Raw genomic sequence first — 20,649 nt, 5'->3', positions numbered from 1 at the left:
TTCTGCATATAGTCTATTTTACAGAATACAAAATTAGTATTTTAACAACATTTGCAACCTGGCCTTTACTAACATAAACAGGACTAAAAGTGGATGGGAATAAAACTATTTAAATTCATGTCTTATTTTTGCCTCTAATACTCCTGGGAAACTTTACTAATATTTGGAACTCAGGGCCCATCAGAAGGGAAGAATTGTGAGACAAAGTTTAATGGCATTTAAAAATTCAAATGGACCTACTTTGTATCAAGATTGTATTTTAAGATTCAGCATTTTTCAACACTACTTTTTAGACGTATTTTAGTGAATAGGGACTATGATTTATACACTCAAGATGGTCTAGTCATATTTAGAAAAGCATACTTGATATATAAGTTTTCCTTAAATAATATAATTTTTAATTGTGAATTTTCATCACTTAACATAATTCATGTGTTAATTCCTATAAGCAGTCAAAATTCTGGCAAATGGCATAACATTAACATCAGGTGTATTTATAATTTAAAGTTACCTACTTAAAACTGGCCTCATAAAAAAAATCCTCACTTAAATAGTTTTCTATGAAAAATGGTGAAAATACAATCTTGGTATTACTTCATATTCATGTGGGAATGACAGCATAGTGAAAATAAAAAGATGTTAAGATTAGTAGAAAGTCTTCATTCAGAAAATGCAAACTGCAAATTATATTTTAAGATGTTCTCATTTATGAAACACTGTAACTTTTTAAATTAAGTAACACTATTAACAGTCATAATTCCACGTGCTTTATATTTTATCTCACAGCAGTTCACAGCTGTATTGTCTAGCTAATAATTATGAAAAGTAAGCCACCCCCTGGGCAAATGGCAATAATACTTGCTAACATTTAATGAGAGGTAAGAATTAAGTTCATGCACATGGAGAATTGGGGGAAAGGGTCATATGCTGGTGGGAGGGAGGATGCATTGGAAGAAAGTTTACGTAAATGACACTGTATTCAAATAGGCAAAATTATAAGCTGTTTTCTGTATTAGGAGCTGGAAGGAGATGAGGACATACCTGTCCTAATAGCTAGAGAGGTAAACTCGTTGAATAACTTGAGCTCAAGCTCAGGCATAGGGATGTTGATCAGCTTTATAGCAAAGCTGGCATTCTTTTAGGGGAATCTGTTTTGAGTATCAGAAGCAACCCACACTTGAAAGTTGCTCTGTAAGAAACCCAAATCAAGTTCTAGAGTTAGCACTGGAGGCAAGGGTAAATTTATTGAACACCTACATCGCCCTGTTGCAATGTGTGGGTCCTGGGGAAGCCCGCCCTCTCATCCTTCTTGGTCTTCATTCCTGCTTCTTTTTTGTGAAGTCTCTGAACACCAAAAGATTCCTCCCCTGAGTTTCCCTTCAGCTTTGATACTGGATGGTTCTGAGCCCACAACCTATGTAAAAATATTCCCATGCAAAACTTCCTAAAACCACCTTAGAGAAATGATCGCCAACTTGCCTGTGTATTAGAATCTCACATTTTAAAAAATTCCAATGCCCAGGCTATAATCCAGACAAATTAAACCACCATCTCTGGGAGTGGGACACAGGCATCAGTTGTTTTTGAACTTCCCCAGGTAAGTCCAATGTAAAGACAAATTTGGGAAAAACTGCCTTATGGAACTCAGGTTAAAAAAAAAAAAAAAGCGAGTGGAGCAACCAACCAAATAGTAAGCTGGGTTCATTGTGCCTATAAAGAAACTGCCTAATAGCTTGATAAATACCGACATCTTAATGACATTTATATTCGTTTAAGATTTCCACAATGCATATTCATTTAGAATGCATGTGCACATCATTTCCCTGTGATAAAGCGAAGCTAGTCAGTCAACAAATACAGTATGAGCTTTCAGTCTCTCTGCACACATGCTGGTAGTGGCTAACCTGACCACAATAACAAGCATTTCATTAACACTTCAGAAAGTGTTATTATAAAAAAAAATTTTTTTTTTGTCCACTTGAGCTTGAACTGTTGAGTGGAAAGAGTGCTAAGTGGAACAAGCCCTCTGGTTGTTCTTAGCAGCTGTGATTGGAGTGCAGGGAGTTCTGGTCTCCCCTGCCTTTTAGAGGTAAGAACCAAACAGGGAGGACCCACCCTGCGGAGGACACACAAGTTTATGGGGTGTGATGGAGATGTTCTAAAATGGCACTTGCCCCAGATTCACTCCTCACACTGACCTTTCAACGTTCATGTGATGTGTCAGCTTCCAGCTTAATGTTCCCTGTTTATAAAGGATAAAACAGATGACAGATGACGGGGGGGGGGGGGGGGGTGGGGGGCAGAATTCGTGAAGTTACATCCTACTTTGCATTCCTGGTTTGTTTGTTTGTTTTACTAAATCTATCTTGAAACCTCTTCATAGGGAATATGCGCTCTGGTTCAATATAGCCCCTCCCTCCACCCCACACACCCTTTTATCTCAAACCAGATGTTTCACACTTTTACTAGATGGGTCTGGCCCTCAGGGCATTTGAATCTGCAATTCCAGTATTTATTATTTATGCAAGTTTAACACAGAAAGCTACTGCCATTCATTAAAACCTCACCACAGACTATGACTTGGGATGCTGAAAGAAGATTTAGAAGCTCTGAGTAGGCCAAAAGATGTGGGACAACACTCCACACAGCACGAGCTCTGCCAGCCCAGTCTCATGAGAGGCTGACTGAGCAAAGGCCCTGACAGAGGTTCCTTCAGTAAGAGGAAGTTAACTTCAAATGCAATGATATTAGAACTCCACTTTCGCCATATTTAAGATGTGATGTTTACTCTCTCACACATTTTTTTTTCTCATTCTGTAGATGCTTGCTGCATATTTATTACGTGAATAGATTCATGAGTATGTGAGTGAGACCCTCGGAAGGGTCTTGGACTACTAAAGGTCTATAACTTTGTGTCATCAAAATTTGGTAAAGTATTCAAAAAGGACACATAGAGATAACTTAGTTGATGAGTTTTATTATGTAGAAAATAAGTTTGTGAGGAAAAAGAGTAGTTTAAATGGAGGCAAAAAGATGTCTGAGGAAATATTGGCGCTAAAATAGTACTAAAATGAATGTGTACAATCTTCCATTTAGTAGAATATGCTATGAGCATCCCAGGTCCTTTGGCACTAAAGAAAGTATTTTCTCAAAAATATTGTGATCTACAGAGATAGTCAATTGTAGTGTCAACAATTTCAGACAGATACCAATAACACTACCTTATAAGGCTAAGAAAATAATGTAAATAGGTACCAAGAATAATTATTGTTTGTTTTTTAAGTGATCATGTAATCAAAATTAAAAATTAAAAAATATATTTGTTTTAATACACATGGATATATGTTATTTTTACATTTTAGAAAAAAATGAATTTTAAGTGGCCTTTAAAAAGACATTCTATACCTATACCAATATAGTAAAATCAATCTGTTGATTAATAAATATTTCAAAACTTACATAATTTTAATTATATTTAATCCCGTTAATACTCAAAAGAATTGTGTAATAAGCTTATCTAATAAACTAGCAGGTCACCATATAAATAAATATTCATTCAATGAATGAATGAATGAGTTTAGATATCTACCACCTAGGTAGGCACAAAATTGGTTCATTTTGCCAATTTTTTCCTGAAGCAAAATAAAATGCATTTTTTTTCAATCTACACTTAGATTTGCCAAAAATCTTCCACTGATTCTATCATCTCTAGTTGAAATTGAAAATGCCAAATAGAAATTAGGACAATTATAACATAAGTCAAAGAAGAAAGTAGTCAGATCTTGAAAATTATTCAGTTTCATTTTTTTTTCAATAGCTACAGGTTCACAGTATCTTTTATGATGTATTTTAAAACCTTTATGAGAGGCGCTATTCTTTCAGTGAAAACAGATGGCTTCTCTCCAGGTTTCCTGCTTCATCTCAAGTGCCTGACTCTAACATAGGCATTGTTTCTCATATAGCCTCTGCTTAGAAGTGAAGAACAACTAGGAATTTTTAAGGTGGCACATGTGTTGTTCGCTCTGTGAACCCCGGTCTATAGTATTAAAGAAACTACTGATATGGACCTAGTGGTCTGTTGTATTTGATATCTTTGGAAATGTCAAAGGTATTTATTTGATATTATACCTAACTTGTAAGTTCCACTATTGTTCTATGCCTAATTGACTCCTTACCTTGTGCACTATCATGTTCACAAAGCAACTCAAGACACTCAGTGAACAACTTAGATAGACTAGGGAAGGCTACTGGAGTCAGGCACAGGGCCAGGATAAACCTTAACATCTTCTGCCAGCCAGGGCAAAAGGAAGTCTTCTATTTCCCAATCAGCCTTCAGATATGTAAGAAAAGAGAAGAATATATGCCAAACATGATTTTACTTAACCATTCATTATCAAAATATTCCCCCACTCACTTAAATACTTCAATTTCTTGAAATATGATGTAATAGCTTTCATAAAGCAACCACAAAACATAATACTAGGCACTTCATTGCCATAAATTTCTTTTTGATGTTTACAGAACATTTAACTACAAATGCAACATACACTGTGAATATAAAAATCTTTAGTGCTCTAAAAATCCTTGGGGCAAACAACTGCTAAAGGAGAGCAATTTCATATAAACAAAACACTTAGTACTGAAATAACCAGGAATTGCAGTATCTCTCTTAATGGTAGTATAATAGAAAGCTATTCTTTACTTTCTTCCAGTCCCAGAAATGAGATGCTTTCAAGCACCTATATCTGTCAAAAAGCAGTAAGAATAGCAGCTGAGTTTTCTAAAATTTAAAAGTAATACTTTGGCTGGGATGTCACATACTGTCACTTAGCACCTAAAAAGATCTGCACTCCCCTTGCCCCAATTAATGACACAATTCAACAAATTTTATTAACATGCTGGCAAAAAAAAAAAAAAAATTAAACCAACTTCTATGTCTATATTCCACCTCTTATTAAGATCCTGATTAAATATTCCCAAGAAAATTATTCTGTTCAGCAAGATAGTGGAGTAGTTAAAAGCATTGAAGACTTTGGAAACTAACTAAAAATTTACACACACACACACACACACACGCATGCATGCACACGCATACACACACAAACATACAGTGCTTGGCGCCTAGGAAGAGGTACTACGTAAAAGTTAAAAAAAAAACTTACAAGGGGAATAATCTAACTACTTACGAAAACTTTTACCAAAAAAACAACAACAAAACAAAAACAAAAACAACCCACATAGTTTCTTTCTGAAGTTCTAATGTACACTGATATTAGCAACTAGTACTCATTGTATTATTGACTTTGAAAGGAAAAATAAATATCAGTGTTTCCTGGCTTTTATTTAAACTTCTTTGGGAAAATTATTGATAAATGGTACTTTAAAGGTGTGAAGCATTATGTTAGGAAAATGATAAAGAATGTGTGGACAATTCTTCTTTCCTCACCTGCCCTGAGGAAGTGTAAACCCAGAAACAGAAATACAGTATAATGGAACCGAAAGGTGATGAAATTGGAAATGGGAAAGATGAAAAGTGAGTGTTTTCTGCCTCTAATGGGAATGTCTCTCTGTAAGAGATGGCCTTAGTGTCTTTCCTATCTTATTGTAGTTCAGTACATTTCCATAGATGCCTTTCATACTTAGCGTATAGTCCATAAATTTTTAATAAATGATTATAAATTACATACAATATGCCCATAACATACTATGAATTTCCGATAGACATTGAACTTAGAAAAGTCATAGTGGAGCCAGAATTTGGGCTTCTATTCTTAAACATCCATGTGCTATACTACAACCTATTTTACTCAGAAATACTTTTTTTATTTCATGCCATATTGTCAATACTTTAAAAATCCAAGAGTCCTGAAAATTAAAAGACTCTTGATCACAATTTGTGATGCTCTCTGAAAATAGGTTAGACTCTCCTGTCTTATTAATTTTTTAGTGAGAACTTATTATTTTGAAGGAACATGAAACACAATGCTAAAATATTTATAGAGATGTTAAAATATTTATATGTGCAAAAGCAAAATGACCATATTTGGCTCTAAATTTTCTAATGAATAAAAAGGTAATGTAAAAAATAATTCTTCTATTATGCTCTTTGTTTCAATCAAATGACCAGATGAACTGGCAATGATTTTCTTCAATTACAGGTACTACTAAATCTAGTGTCTTTAGGTTTTGTCTCTGTCCATGTTGGTGACCTGCCCAGATCCTCTTCACCCACCGGTACACTCCACTCCCCAAGAACACAGCATGCACCCAGTGGACCAGGCCAAGTGGAGATTTTACCTGCAGCCATATTGACCACATCTTTGCTTGCCTCTTTTCCCCACTCTCCCCTGGGTCCCTCGTCTCCTTACAGGTTTCCCTGAAGAGCACTCCCTCAATAAATCATGTGCTCCCAAATCTATGATGCATGCACTTTTTTAGGGAATCTCACTTAACACAGAATCTTTATAGAAAGAAGACATTATTAACTAAATTCTTGATCCAGTTTCCACCTGCACTGTATAAAATAATGAAATGAAACCAACAAATTTATCAAATATGGGGTTAACCAATCATGGAGGTAACTTAAGTCATGAACTGCTCCAAAGAACAGGCAAAGAAAAGAGAGCAAAAGATAAAAACTCAGAGTAATGCCAAGCTCTTGGGTTCAGCTCCAGTGGCTAAATATCTCATTTGTGTTCTTCCATTTGTCATATACACTTGCTCAATGAGTTTGCTAACTCTAGTCCTTTGATTCCATCTTTCACAGCATATAAATTCTTCTTTATTATTAAGTTGAGTAAAGCTATTATTGCTACCTTATTTCAGATACTAAATCAATTCAATTATGCTTTATATTCTGCCATTTTGATATCAGTGGAAGAAAAATAATTAGTAAACTGGCATTGATCATAATATGAATCGTCAAGCTCAATTCCAGATGGAATAACAAGCTAGATGTGATAGATGTGATGTCAGTTTTATTATAAGCTATTGTTCATTGACAAACTTAGCATTTGCAGTCCACAACATAATGGCAGGTATGTAATAGGAAATTTTGAGCTAAATAAGCTATTATTAACTTGGTGAAATGAAAATAACAGAAATAATCACAACCCTCTCTTAGTAAAGCATGGGACAATAATAGAAAATAAGCAGCAAGCATGGGACCACAATAAAAACATGTGACAAATTTTAAGTTAGTATGTACGTGTGTATATATACACATATACATATATATAATATATATACAAGTTTTAAGTTAGTATGTATGTATATATACATATGTACAAATATATAATGTATATATATATACATATATATATATATATGATTTCATATCTTCTACATTTAAGCTAGAAGGAATATTTTTCTCTGAAACCTGCAGAAACACTCCCTCACTCTATTCTGTTCCAGATTTGTAAATAAAGACTGATTCAGGAGTATTAATTATTCTCAAGCATACACCATTCTTTAATTCTCTCTGCCTCTATCCACTGAAGTTTAACCAGTTTTCTGTCTTATGTGGGAATAGCTCTGTGCTTAAGTGGCTGAAGGGATATATCTTCACCTAGCTTCCTTCCACCCCCAGAGCCAGGAGAACTATGCCAGTGACAGCAATAATGGCCATTCAAAGAACCCTCTGGCAGGATCTCTAAAGCTCAATGTTTGTTTTACCTAAGAATGCCTTTAGGGGCGCCCGGGGGGCTCAGTCAGTTAAGCATCCAACTTCAGCTCGGACCATGATCTCACGGTTGGTGTGTTTGAGCCTCACATCGGGCTCTGTGCTGACAGCTAGAGCCTGGAGCTGCTTCGGATTCTGTACCTCCCTCTCTCTCTGCCCCTCCCCTGCTTGCACTCTGTCTCTCTTTCTCTCTCTCTCAAAAATAAACAAACATTAAAAACTTAAAAAAAAAAAAAAGAATGCCTTCTATACTCAAAGGATACATCACAATGCTGGGAGAATTCCATCAACAATCTATTACTTCCAACCAAGGGTGTTTACAAGCATGTGTCCTCCTGGTATGGAAACAAGCTCAGAGGACAAGTGCATAGGCTTATAGGGGTGAGGGGATAGGAAGACCCTGAACAGTACAGTTCTCCCTCCACCTTTTAGAATGCCCATTTTACAACACTAAGTCACAAAATGGAGCAATGAAAAAAGAAATGGAACTTAATGCTTATGTGCTCTTATCATCCATTTATTCTTCAATAAATGTTTCTTAAGCATCTATTTATGCCTGGTACTGTGCTGAGTGCCACAAGTGATACTGGAACGCCCCTCAGGAAGTTTATAACCAAGTAAAGAAGAAAGAGTTTTCAGCTTTACCTCTTAAATAAACACAGCCGTTTGAAACAAAGATAATAGCAATATAAATATGAATTACACCATCTCTTTGAAGGAACAGAACACATGTGAAACATAAGAAGGCAAATTTGTCACTCAAATATTTAGAGAGATAATGCAGTACTTACAAAATAGGCACACTTAAAATAGAAGGGAGAAATATATTTTTAAAAACACTTTTTTTTCTACAATCATATTCTTGCCAGAGATTCAATGGAGATAATTAAGCAAATTTTAAGATTTTACTTCTTGTTGTAGTCCTACAAATCCTACAAAGGCTATGTTTTATCAATCTAAAGACATTTCTACATAACATACTAAGTTTTTGTAGCTCTAATAGAACTCTTAATTTTAAGAAGAAAAAAAAAGTCTGTTAAAATCACACAAACAGTCGCTATACAAATGTGAAATAAAGGTAAAGCCAATGGGCAAACAACTACATTGTTTTTTGTATGTATGACGTCTCTTTACAGTGGAAGCTTTGCTAGTAGTAACACATATACACACAGAAGTCCACAGACAATCCTGGGAAAAATATGCCAAGACCAAGCAAGGTTCCTTGAGTAGTAAGACGTGATACATACCATATATGGTTTCATGATGAAAAATGCTTCTTGACTTCAGTCCTCACTATGTGAATTGTCTTCTTTAGGTCATGGCTCAACTTTACCATTTGTACCCTCCCTGGCCCCCTCCCGCAAACATGAACCTCAAACCTGGACTCTGATGTCCCTATCGCTGTCATAAACCATTTACCATTGACTGCTGTAACAGAAAAGCCACTAGAGCAGGAAGAGGCAAGGGCTGCAGAAAGGAGATGGTTAGGTACAGATAGACAGGAAGTGATTTTTTCTTCTGCTATTAAATGAAGGGCAGAAGAAAATGCCATCTTGATGTCCTCAGAATCCTCTTCCACCTTAGACCTGAGCAGAGCCTGTGATCTTTGTCTTCTGCAGGAGGGGATAGTAAAACTGCAGATATGTACTGTGGGATGGGCCGACACCCCCTGCCCCTCGCTCAATGGCAGAGGGTGGGCAAATCTGTGGATACGTGGCAATGGTGTCGCATGAGACACCCAGTGCTTTTATTTCATGTGTGTCTTCATGACAGAGCTCTTCTCTGCTCATATCAAAACAAAGGGCCAGCTCAGGGCGCAATGACACCACTGTCATTTTATGTATTTCTTTTACATGAATTTTTTAAAAATCTATCTGACCAAACAAATGGTGACATTAACCCTGACTTAATATATTATTTTGTCCTCTGCATGAGGCATCCCACAGAGCTGGGAAAAGTCAGGATTGCCAGGAAGCTGAACCTAGTAGAGCTTGATGCTCGGCAGTGTGAGGGTCAGAGGGATTTGTCAGGTTGGTTGACATCAGCCTTGCCTGGGGATCTCATCAGTTCTGGTGTGCCTTTTAAAACCATGAGGAAGTTTTGAATTATTTCCATCAAAGAAAAATTCTCCATTTCAGAAATACATTAAAAGGCACACTTCTTTTGGAAATGTAAATAGTCACTTACTTTTCCATGACAGTCACCTTCATCATTGATATTCACTTCATGATGAGAATTCTATAGACAAATGAAGGTCAAACCTCCTTAGACTCCTCTCATGAGGAAAACTATTATTTTTTAAAATGTTATCAATGCACACATATGTAGACATATAAATATTTATATGGAAACTTACCACCTAGTCGGTGAATAAAAATGGGAATAGAAATGAGGTGCTCTGGGAATCCTCCCTGTGTGACTGTACTTTCAAATCAGGAGAGCGCTGTGTTTCTTCTGCCATTTGTATCCCTGTGTCTAACTGGGAAAGGTCAATATTTCATATAACATAAGCAACAAAGGACTTTGGATTCTTTCTCAGTTTACGGAAAGGAAAACATGTGAGGTCCCAGAAGGTTAAGTGACTTAAGATCACATTGCTGCGTTAAACCTAAAACACATTTTTCTGGATTCTCAATCCAGTCCTACTTCTGTGGTATTGGAAGTATTGATCAGAGTAATAACCTATGGTATTGAAAAAGGTAAAAAGTTACCAGGTTAGCTAGTGAAAATAGAAGGTATTACAGTAGTAAATTTAGTAAACTAGGAACATGAGCCAGACCTTAGAGGAAGAGAAAGACCACAGCTAAACTGTGGAATTATTTGTACTCTGCTAGGCCACAAGAGAAGGGCAGAGAAGTGCACAGTAGAAATCCAACCACAAAAGGTAAAGGTCTTTGGTCAAAGCTGCACCATATGTTTGCCTCTCAGGGCTGCCCTAGAAATTGCTCCCCCACCCCCACCCACCTTATGATTCAAAAGAAAAAGATCCTGGGGATCCTGGGTGGCTCAGTTGGTTAAGCTTCTGACTTTGGCTCAGGTCATGATCTCACAGACCCCACGTTGGGCTCTGTGCTGACAGCTCAGAGCCTAGAGCCCGCTTTAGATTCTGTGTCTCCGTCTCTCTTTGTCCCTCCCCCATTCACTCTCTCTGTCTGTCTGTCTCTTCCTCAAAAATAAACATTTAAAAAATTTTTAATTTAAAAAAGAAAAACAAAAGAAAAAGATCCTAATTTAAAAAATGAAGTAAATTGAGACAGCTACATATGGCCTAGGAAACACTATCTTGAGGGAAAGTCTGGGGAGGGTTTCGGTAGAATTGGGCCACAAACAGATACTGATGTCATCATGAGAAAGAAAATGATTTCTGGGGGTGCCTGGGTGGCTTGATCAGTTAAGCGTCTGACTCTTGATTTTGGCTCAGGTCATGATCTAACAGTTCTTAGGTTCGAACCCCACATTGGGCTCCACACTGATGGGGAAAGCTTGCTTGGGATTCTTTCTCTCTCCTTCTCTCTCACCCCCTTCAATTCTCTGTCTCTCTCTCTGACTCTGACTCTCACTCTCTCCTTCTCTCTCAAAATAAATAAAATAAAATAAAATAAGAAAGAAAGAAAATGATTTCTGTATCAAATGGTGGATCCTGAAAACTACAGACTGAAGTCACAGGGCTTGTTGGTCTGTGCTTCTCCCCTGACTTTGCTCAGGGGCAGTGTTACGTGGAAATCAGGAAGTCATGTGCTGTATTGCCTTAGTGTGTCCTGGCACTGGAGGTTGGAAGGGAACTGCAGACATTCTGGCCCCCGGGCCTGGGATAAGCTGGGAAAAGCATGAATGTCTACAATAAAGCATTTATGTCCACCTCATACTGCAGCATTTTAAGTCCTATTACAGGACCACACACGTAATCTTCACAGAAACTTGTAGCATGGGCAGCAACTACTAACCCCTTTAGAGAAATGTCCAAGCAGGCTCAGAGGATCGTATATTATTTGTGGAAGATCAAACTATATGTGGCAAGGTCAGAGAATCCAAATTTCTGATTTCTCTTTTCCATTTTATTAAGCAGACTCACCATCAAAATGGAGTAAAAAAAAAAATCACAATCCACAGTTAATGCAGATATTTTTCAAAAGGCATTAGCTCCTATTTCAAGAAAGTTACATGTTTAAAGTTTTCTTTCTAAATAGGTTGCCTTTTAAACGGCAAACTATTTTCTATTTAGTTTCCCTTCTAAATGTTTTTCCCAATGGAAATAGAAACTTTTGACATGAGGCAGCCTGGTTTTTATGTCTGGCTTATATTCATTCTCTCTCTCTCTCTCTCTCTCTCTCTCTCTCTCTCTCTCTTAATTTTCTGTATTTTTTTTTAAGTAAACTCTATGCCCAACATGGGGCTTGAACTCAAAACTCTGAGATCAAGAGTCACATGCTCTACCAACTGAGCCAGCCAGGCACCTGATGTCTGATTTGTTCTAACTGTCACATCTAGTGACTACAAATAAAATAGATCACTTTTCAAATCTAGATCTTAAAGTTAATGGAACGGGATACATTTGGTAACCTGTTCTGTTAACATTCTAAAATTGAACACAGTGATAGGAGGCTCAAAAACTAGGCTATACAAACCTTTTGGTAGTTACTTAGTACTCCTGCAAGATGATCACAGTAGTAGCAGTTAAGATGTAACTGCTTCCTGTCTCCTGAAAACACCTGCTCTAGGTAAGACACAAAGCTATCCATAGAAAGGGCAGTAACTGTTGTGACAACCTTTGGAACACATTTGTAGGGGCATGTCCCTACATGTGACATGGCAGGGCATCCTTTCCTTTGGTTGGTCCTCTCATTTTCAAGTGAATGGAAGAATAAAGCTAATTACTTTGAAAGGCATCAACAAAGGTTAATACGTTCCATTTTTATGAGAGTTATGCTCTTTGTACTCTGAGATTCTCTAAACTTATAGGACCTAGAGCCTTTGAGCTACATACTATATTTAATTAATCCAATGGTTAAAAACAGAAGTTATTCATTTATCAATGGACACTTGGGTTACTTCCATATCTTGGCTATTGTCAATAATGCTGCAATAAACAAAGAGGTTCATATGTCTTTTCCAACTAGTGTTTTTGTTTTTGGGGAGTGAAGAAGATGTAATACACACACACCTACACACACACACACACACACACACACACACACACACACAATGGACTATTACTCAGCCATAAAAAAAGAATGAAATCTTGTGATTTGCAAAAACATGGATGGACCTAGAGGGTATAATACTAAGCAAAATAAGACAGAGAAAGAGAAATATCACCTGATTTCACTCATATGTGGAATTTAAGAAACAAAACAAACAAATAAAAAGAGACAAACAAACAACCAGACTCTTAAATACAGAGAACAAACTGAGGGTTGCTGGAGGGAGAGTGGACAGGGGGATGGGATAAATCAGTGATGGGTATTTATAGAGGGTCCTTGTTGTGATGAGCACTGGGTGTTACATATAAGTGATGAATCACTAAATTCTACTCCTTAACCTAATATTACACTCACTATATGTTAAATAATTGGAATTTAAATAAAAACTTGAAACAAAACAAATAAACAAACAAAAGAGGCAAAAAAAACCCACCCAGATTCTTAAATACAGAGAACAAACTGGTGATTCCTAGAGGGGAGGTGGGTGGGGAATGGGTGAAATAGACAAGGGAGATTAAAAGTACATTTATCTTTTTTATTTAAGCATTTGTTTAATATATATTTTTGAGAGACAGAGAGAGAGAGCAAGCAAGCAGGGGAGGGGAAGGACAGAGGGAGAGAGAGATACAGAATCCGAAGCAGGCCCCAGGTTCTGAACTGTCAGCACACAGCCCGACGTGGGGCTCGAACTCACCAACCATGAGATCATGACCTGAGCCGAAATCAGACACTTAATCAACAAAGCCACCCGGGTGCCCCAATAGTATACACTTATCTTGCTGAGCACTGAGAAATGTAAAAATTGTAGAATATCAGACACCTGAAACTAATGTAATACCATACATAAATTATATACTTGAAAAAAAATTTAATGAAAACAAAAAGCAAAAAAAAAAAAAAAAAAAAAAAAAAAAAAGAAGACAGAAGTTACTCTCTTGACAGAGGAACTCAGCATGAAATATGGTTTGTCTATTTGTTGCAGGCTTATAATAAAAAATACTAATAATGCACCATCAAGTTAGTATGTTCAATGAAGAAGACAAATGTAGAAAACTATTTTAAGGGGCGCCTGGGTGGCGCAGTCGGTTAAGCGTCCGACTTCAGCCAGGTCACGATCTTGCGGTCCGTGAGTTCGAGCCCCGCGTCAGGCTCTGGGCTGATGGCTCGGAGCCTGGAGCCTGTTTCCGATTCTGTGTCTCCCTCTCTCTCTGCCCCTCCCCCGTTCATGCTCTGTCTCTCTCTGTCCCAAAAATAAATAAACGTTGAAAAAAAAAAATTAAAAAAAAAAAAAAAAGAAAACTATTTTAAAAGCCCTAGCTACCCTTGTGATGAGCATAGCATAACATACAGAGATGTTGATTCAGTACACTGTACAACTGAAACTAATGTAAATTAGGTGTCAACTATACTCATATAAAAACATTAAATAAAAGTAAAATAATATTAATACAATTATAAATATGTGCTACGAAGAAAATTTTAAATAAAAATAGTCATTAAGAATACTTCTTCTGAGACAGGCCAGACAACATTCACATGAAAACTGCACGTCAAAAAAAAAAACAATCCTTTTTTGACAGACACAATTTGACATGTGCAATAGGAAATAAAAAAAAAAAATTCTATTGGGGCGCCTGGGTGGCGCAGTCGGTTAAGCGTCCGACTTCAGCCAGGTCACGATCTCGCGGTCCGTGAGTTCGAGCCCCGCGTCAGGCTCTGGGCTGATGGCTCAGAGCCTGGAGCCTGTTTCCGATTCTGTGTCTCCCTCTCTCTCTGCCCCTCCCCCGTTCATGCTCTGTCTCTCTCTGTCCCAAAAATAAATAAATGTTGAAAAAAAACTCTATTAATTTTATGAATGTGTATATGTTTGTATGCCCATACATATAGATAGATATGTATGTATGTTATAAATAAATATTTCCTGGTGGACAGCCATCATTAATATTATAGTTGCATTAATTTTCCCCCTGAAGTAAACAAATACTACATATAATATCTAAAATTTCTGTATTCATGAATTTGTTTCACTCAAAAGAGAAGTAACTCTTGCTCTAAATCCATCAAAAGTGGTGTTTATCCAACATTATGAACATGTCTTCCATTTAATGTTTGAAATGGGTGAAGTTAAAATTTCTTACCATCCAAGCTGTGACAAAGTCCCCCATCCAGGTCCCTACTGCAGCTAATTTCATGAAACTTTCATTTCGGATGCCCATATAGTCTGTAATGATATATGCTCTGTGGAAACAAACACACAAGACATTGTCCAGACTGAGAGAGCTACATCGTCAAAGAATTCTGGTTCAGCAACACGCAAAGGGACTTCCCTCCCTTTCAACAAGATCTCCCGCTTTTGTCTCATCACATATGCTTACAGATCTGAAAGGCTCAGAAGAGCTCTGGGGGTGTCTGGGTCAGTTCCAATTAGATTTGAAGGCTGGCTGTGGCTATACCAATTACCACGTGCATTTCATTTTCAAGCTGTAAGACTGACAACAGCTTTTGGAAAATCAAACAGAGATACTCAGCAAAGGCATCATTTCATGCTCACTCAGGTATGAAGAGAGGGGAAACAATTCCTGAGTTAGAGTAACTTGAAAGGGAAGAGAAAAGCTCACTTTTCTTTCAGTTCTGTCAAGTCAGAACTATTGAAGACATATTCAGACTAGGCTTTACGTAGAATATCATACCTGAACAATAGTCAAAAAAAGGTGCATTTGAGAAAAATTTTAATGCAATGAAGAAACATAAAATTTGATTCAAATATATGTGGTTTAAATTATTACTTAAATAAATAACAATAACCAGAAGATTTTATTTCACCTCTTTTTGTGTCACAATTTCTTGTCCACTTCCTATAACACTAATTCACGTTCTTTACAGCCCAAAGAGAGATTCAAAGGCATGGCTGATCATTAAATACAAATAACAAGACTATACTTACTGCATGTAATTTCATTTCTCTCTTCTTATTCGATTTCAAGAAAATCTAAGTATTATTTTCCTATGGTACAATTTCTCCAGGAAAACTGGGACACAGGGAGATCACTTAACTCACCCAATCAATACCACATAACTGATGAATGGTAATTAGGAATCAAATTTCCCTCTCTCCCTCTCTCTCTCTCTTTTTAAGTCTAAGGTTTTTTTTCGCTCAGATTTTTTTTACATTAAATTTTGTTTCTTTTCTTAAACATAAGAGTATTAGTTAACCTTGATTCTTCTTAAATGAACTTTAAAATAAGATACAGTAGAAAATGATATGTTTGTTATTTAGTGAAACTATAAAGAAATACATTTTTGAAGTCATTGAGAGGTAAATCATCTCCAATTTAGTTTTTTTTTTTTCTGGAGTTATTTCAGATAGTTTTTTTTATCCATAATATAAACAAATATTTAAATGGTTTTACTTAACAACAAAAATAAACTTATGAACTCTTAAAACAACTTTTTCCCACATGCTTCGTTCACCTACCTTAGAAGATCTTTATAAAAATCTTAAGATCTCACCTCAAAATTCTGGGTCTCTATTCCATGGATTTCCATAATGGCCAAAGAAATCATAGCTATCATAAACTGCTTGCTTACAATATTCCAGAGATCACTATTTGCACTTTAAATACAGTGTCTCCAATACCTTCCAAGTCAGCGCAATGAAATGTATTATGATTCCTGTTTCACACATATGGAATTGAGGCTTCAAAGAGTTTTTGCAACTTTCTCAAGGTCAAGCATCTAGTAAATAGACCAGGTTTGAATCTAAATGATTGTCTCCCAAATGCAGGCACTTAACCACTATGCTGTATCTTCTTCCTATAAGGGTTAGTGAGATATAAAAAACACAAAGAATATCTATTCTGTTCCCCAGTATTTTAGAAGACATGAAGATCAAGACTTACATCCTTTGAGGATCGTTCATAACAGAAGTCAAGAGCAGCATGCAGAGGTTGCAGCCCCCCAGAGTGACGATGAGTCTTGGATTCCCACCAAGTTCACCAAACTAAACAGCCTATGCATGAAAGCCCCCAAGTTAACTTGGACACCTTGGTCTTACTCCCCTCAGTATCACTATTACTGAACAGTTCTTGGGCAGTGAACTCAGTGTACTTTAGAGTATTAGCTCTGATAACTGTCCAGCTCTTTCAGTGACATTTATTTCAAAGGATGTGTTGAATGCCACATCCCTATCTCTTACTTTGCCAGTGAGTTCTAGAATACATTGAGCTAGGATGGAAATTTTGGGGTACATCCTTTGTGGTAATATAGGTATGTATAAGAGAAGACAATCTCTTATTTCAGTATCTAAAAATAGGGATGAAATGAGGGCACCTGGGTGGCTCAATCGGTTAAGTGTCTGACTTCAACTCAGGTCATGATCTCACAGTTCATGAGTTTGAGCCTCTTATTGGGCTCTGCGTCATAGCCTGCTTCAGAATCTCTGTCTCCCTGTCTCTCTGCCCAGCCCCTACTGGCAGAGTCTGTCTGTCTGTCTGTCTCTCTGTCTCTCTGTCTCTCTCTCAAAAATAAACACTTAAAAAATAAATAAATAAATAAATAAATAAATAAATAAATAAGTAAGTAAGTAAGTAAAATTAGGGATGAGATAGATAAGCTTGCAAGAGATCAATGATCCAGCCAAGAACTACAAAAAATCTAAATAAAATATTGGCAGTCTCAGTGAGTTGGAGAGACAACATAAGAAACTTAAGGAGCCACGATCCTCATCTTGAAGGGGTCCAGAAGGAAGTATGATACACAGCTGGCTTTACTTTCAAGACATTTGTCAAATTATGAATTATGTTCGGGGGGAGGCTAAGAGACGAAGCAGAAAGTCTGTGAGAAGCACAGCAGAGCTTTGGCAATTTTACCACGTTAAGGAGACTATTGTACTTCAGATCCTGCCAGAAGGAAAGGACCAAGAGAACACACAGAGCAACGGAAGGCTAGAGAAAACCAGAGATGGATGGGTCCTTGCTAAAACTGAATCAGTCCTTCCCCACTCCATTTCATGACTGGATTAAGGTGATGAGCTTCTATTCTACCCATCCAACAGGGGAAAGAGTGAACATTTTCTAGAAGAATAAAATATCATCTAGATCCTCTACATGTTTTTATATAGAACATCCATCAGACATTGAAATATTACTAAGATATCAAGAAACAGGGCCATACCACCAAAAATCAAGAGAAAAGCCATGTCTAAGACTTGATAACAACAGGGAGTTATTTTGGCTATTCTTTTCACCTTTATTCCCCAGCACTTAGAGCACTGCCTGCATATAATAAGTGATCAGTGAACATTTGTTTAGTGTATGAATTAATGAAGCGAATCAAGTTATTCATGTTTCTGCATGGCATGGGTAGATCTATGTATGTGAAACCCTAGAAACAGCAGTAAAGTGATATTTGAACTGTGGGCATGTGGTGAGTACTGAATACTATGGTAACAATGAAGATGAGATAGCACAATTTATGAAATAACTACTATATATATATATATATATATATATATATATATATATATATAGGCTATATAAAAGGTAGTAGGTATTCTGGCTTTTGCTGCTTTAGAGAAATATACAGAAGAATTACAAATTTTCTGCCTGACATAAAAATTTGCAACTACTAGTTCATTGATCTGCATACCCTATAACAGTAATATTCCCTGTACTGGTTGCAAAGGACAGAGTGTGCTTATATTTATATAAGCAATGTTAGCCAGTTTGAATATCACATTGAACTCTATAATAAAGTGAAGCTGTGAAGCTTCATACCTAATGTTTTAGGGAGTGATTCAGAATAAAATTCTATTTGCTAGGAGGCACCATTAACATTTTTAGTTTTGCTTGGAGTTGTAGCTAATTATTTCAACTATTCCTACATCTTTTGTTTGTTTTGTTTTATACTTTAGCTAATTATTTCCACTGTGCATAGATCTAGAAAATCTTGCGGTTTACCAGCCTTCCAGGTAAATATCAATAATATCTTTAAAATATCATTTCTTTAAAAATTCTAAATGAATTTCTTTACAGGCTATAACTTCAGTTTTTATTTTTTCTTGAGATCTCAAGCCTAATTGTCAAATCCATAACAGGTGGGTGTTAACAGCAATATACAGGACCTTAGAAATGTTCATAATTATCATAATAGCCTGAAAAGCTATCAAGACTATTGTACCTAGTGAAAACTATGTACTAAATGGGCATAAACGAATCAGGCTCTAAATAGTCAATAAAACTATAATCTAGTAAATTGATCTTATAGGGGAGAGTCTTGATCACTAGCAAAAAAAGTTCCAGTTCACTTCAGTCTATTACTTATATGTACATGAATATAGTCAATGCCAGGTGATTTAGGAGTTGAGTTTCTGAAAGTTTAACAGGAGGCAGTAAACATAGATCACCAAACCAATACGGATTCATGCTTCACTGAAGATCCATCTGTGGCCAGCTGGATTCATAATGTCACAGCTGTCTCTCCCAGCCATGTTTGGGCAACATAAACAAGATTGGGGGCTTCATACACAAGTAAATCATAGATAAGGAGTTGAGTTACATGAGTACAGTCCTGCATTAAACATAATGAAACTAAAGTGAAAATTCTAAGTATTCTTACAACGTTGGGGAGAAAATTTGTCACTATAAAACACCGGGAATTAAACCTAGATTTATTATGATTTAACCTTCTGTCAATCCTTTTGTGTTTGTAATGAAATGATTAACAGTCTTCAATCCAGTCTATTATCCAGATAACCACATTTTTGCTTAAAACTCCTAGTTCTTGCTTATTGAAAGGCTTTGATGGAGCTCAGTACACGTGTATAAACCTCTCAGGCAGGAACTAGGGTATAAACCTACAAAGCAAAATCCATTGAAAAGTCAAAATCCTACAGATAATTGTTAGGAGTAGCCTGGAATGATTAAATGTGCCTCTAGGCCTAAGAGCTCTTACAGATAAAATACCACCTCAAATTTCCCAACTTCAGCCATATATCCCCTCTAATTTTTATAAGGAAGACGTATATAAAAAGACTACAGATGGAGTTTTCATTGAACAAACTCAACCCTGAATGTGAATACATTCACCATACATCAACTATTCCTTTCATCCCTTGCTTTGTTTCAGCCCATTCAGTGAAATTCATCTGTATTAGATACAGAAACCTTAGTATGTCAGCAATTCCTCCCCTCTTTTACTCCTAACATTTGATTAATCACTAAGGTTACTTCTGAAAGGCTCACAAATCTATGCTCTTTTTCTGTCATCACTACTACCTACCAATGTCTCAATCCTGTTCATAAGCCCCTCTAATCTGAATTAAAGCAATAGCTTCCTTCTTCCCTGTGACTGTCTTCCTCTTATATTAGACTCACTATTACCACTACAATGACTTCTAGGGAAGTAATGCATAATATCACAGGAGAAGGTATCTTAGAACAAGAAAGTCCTAGGTTTGCAAACCACCTCCCACTCTATAATCTGGGACTAATGATCAACTCAACCCCTTACCTGTAGAGTTGGGATAAAAAATAACTATTCCTCACAGGGGTTTCTTGAGGATTAAGATTATTTCATTTCTGAAATAGGAAGGTAAAGCTTCTAACACAACAATTTCATAATAGGAGTGTAAAACATAGCAGACCTCTAGCCTACTGGCTCCCACTTTCTAAAATAATATAGTGGTTCCCACTGTCAAAGAGTAAAGCATGGATAAGAAGACTGTCCACTCTCTGCCAAGCTTTCCTTTCATTTGGACTCCTCTCCTTT

At 36.6% G+C, this 20,649-nt stretch overlaps 1 protein-coding gene across 6 annotated transcripts in view; it reads right to left on the bottom strand.

Annotated features, from left to right (window-relative positions):
• Positions 1 to 20,649, bottom strand: part of TMEM117 (transmembrane protein 117) — a 490,241-nt gene that overhangs the window by 221,535 nt on the left and 248,057 nt on the right. For 5 of the 6 annotated variants that reach the window (XM_045466026.1, XM_045466032.1, XM_045466027.1 and 2 more), the window contains one exon: positions 15,021 to 15,120. The exons of the other annotated variant lie outside the window; for it this stretch is intronic. In XM_045466026.1, the coding sequence (XP_045321982.1) occupies positions 15,021 to 15,120 (100 nt within the window). The remainder of the gene's footprint in view (positions 1 to 15,020; positions 15,121 to 20,649) is intronic. 6 annotated transcript variants of the gene reach the window in all.

Source organism: Leopardus geoffroyi, chromosome B4 (genome assembly GCF_018350155.1).
Source record: "Leopardus geoffroyi isolate Oge1 chromosome B4, O.geoffroyi_Oge1_pat1.0, whole genome shotgun sequence".
NCBI classification, from domain to species: Eukaryota; Metazoa; Chordata; class Mammalia; order Carnivora; family Felidae; genus Leopardus; species Leopardus geoffroyi.
The sequence above is the reverse complement of the archived record's forward strand: the minus strand, read 5'-3'. Positions and strand labels throughout refer to the sequence as shown.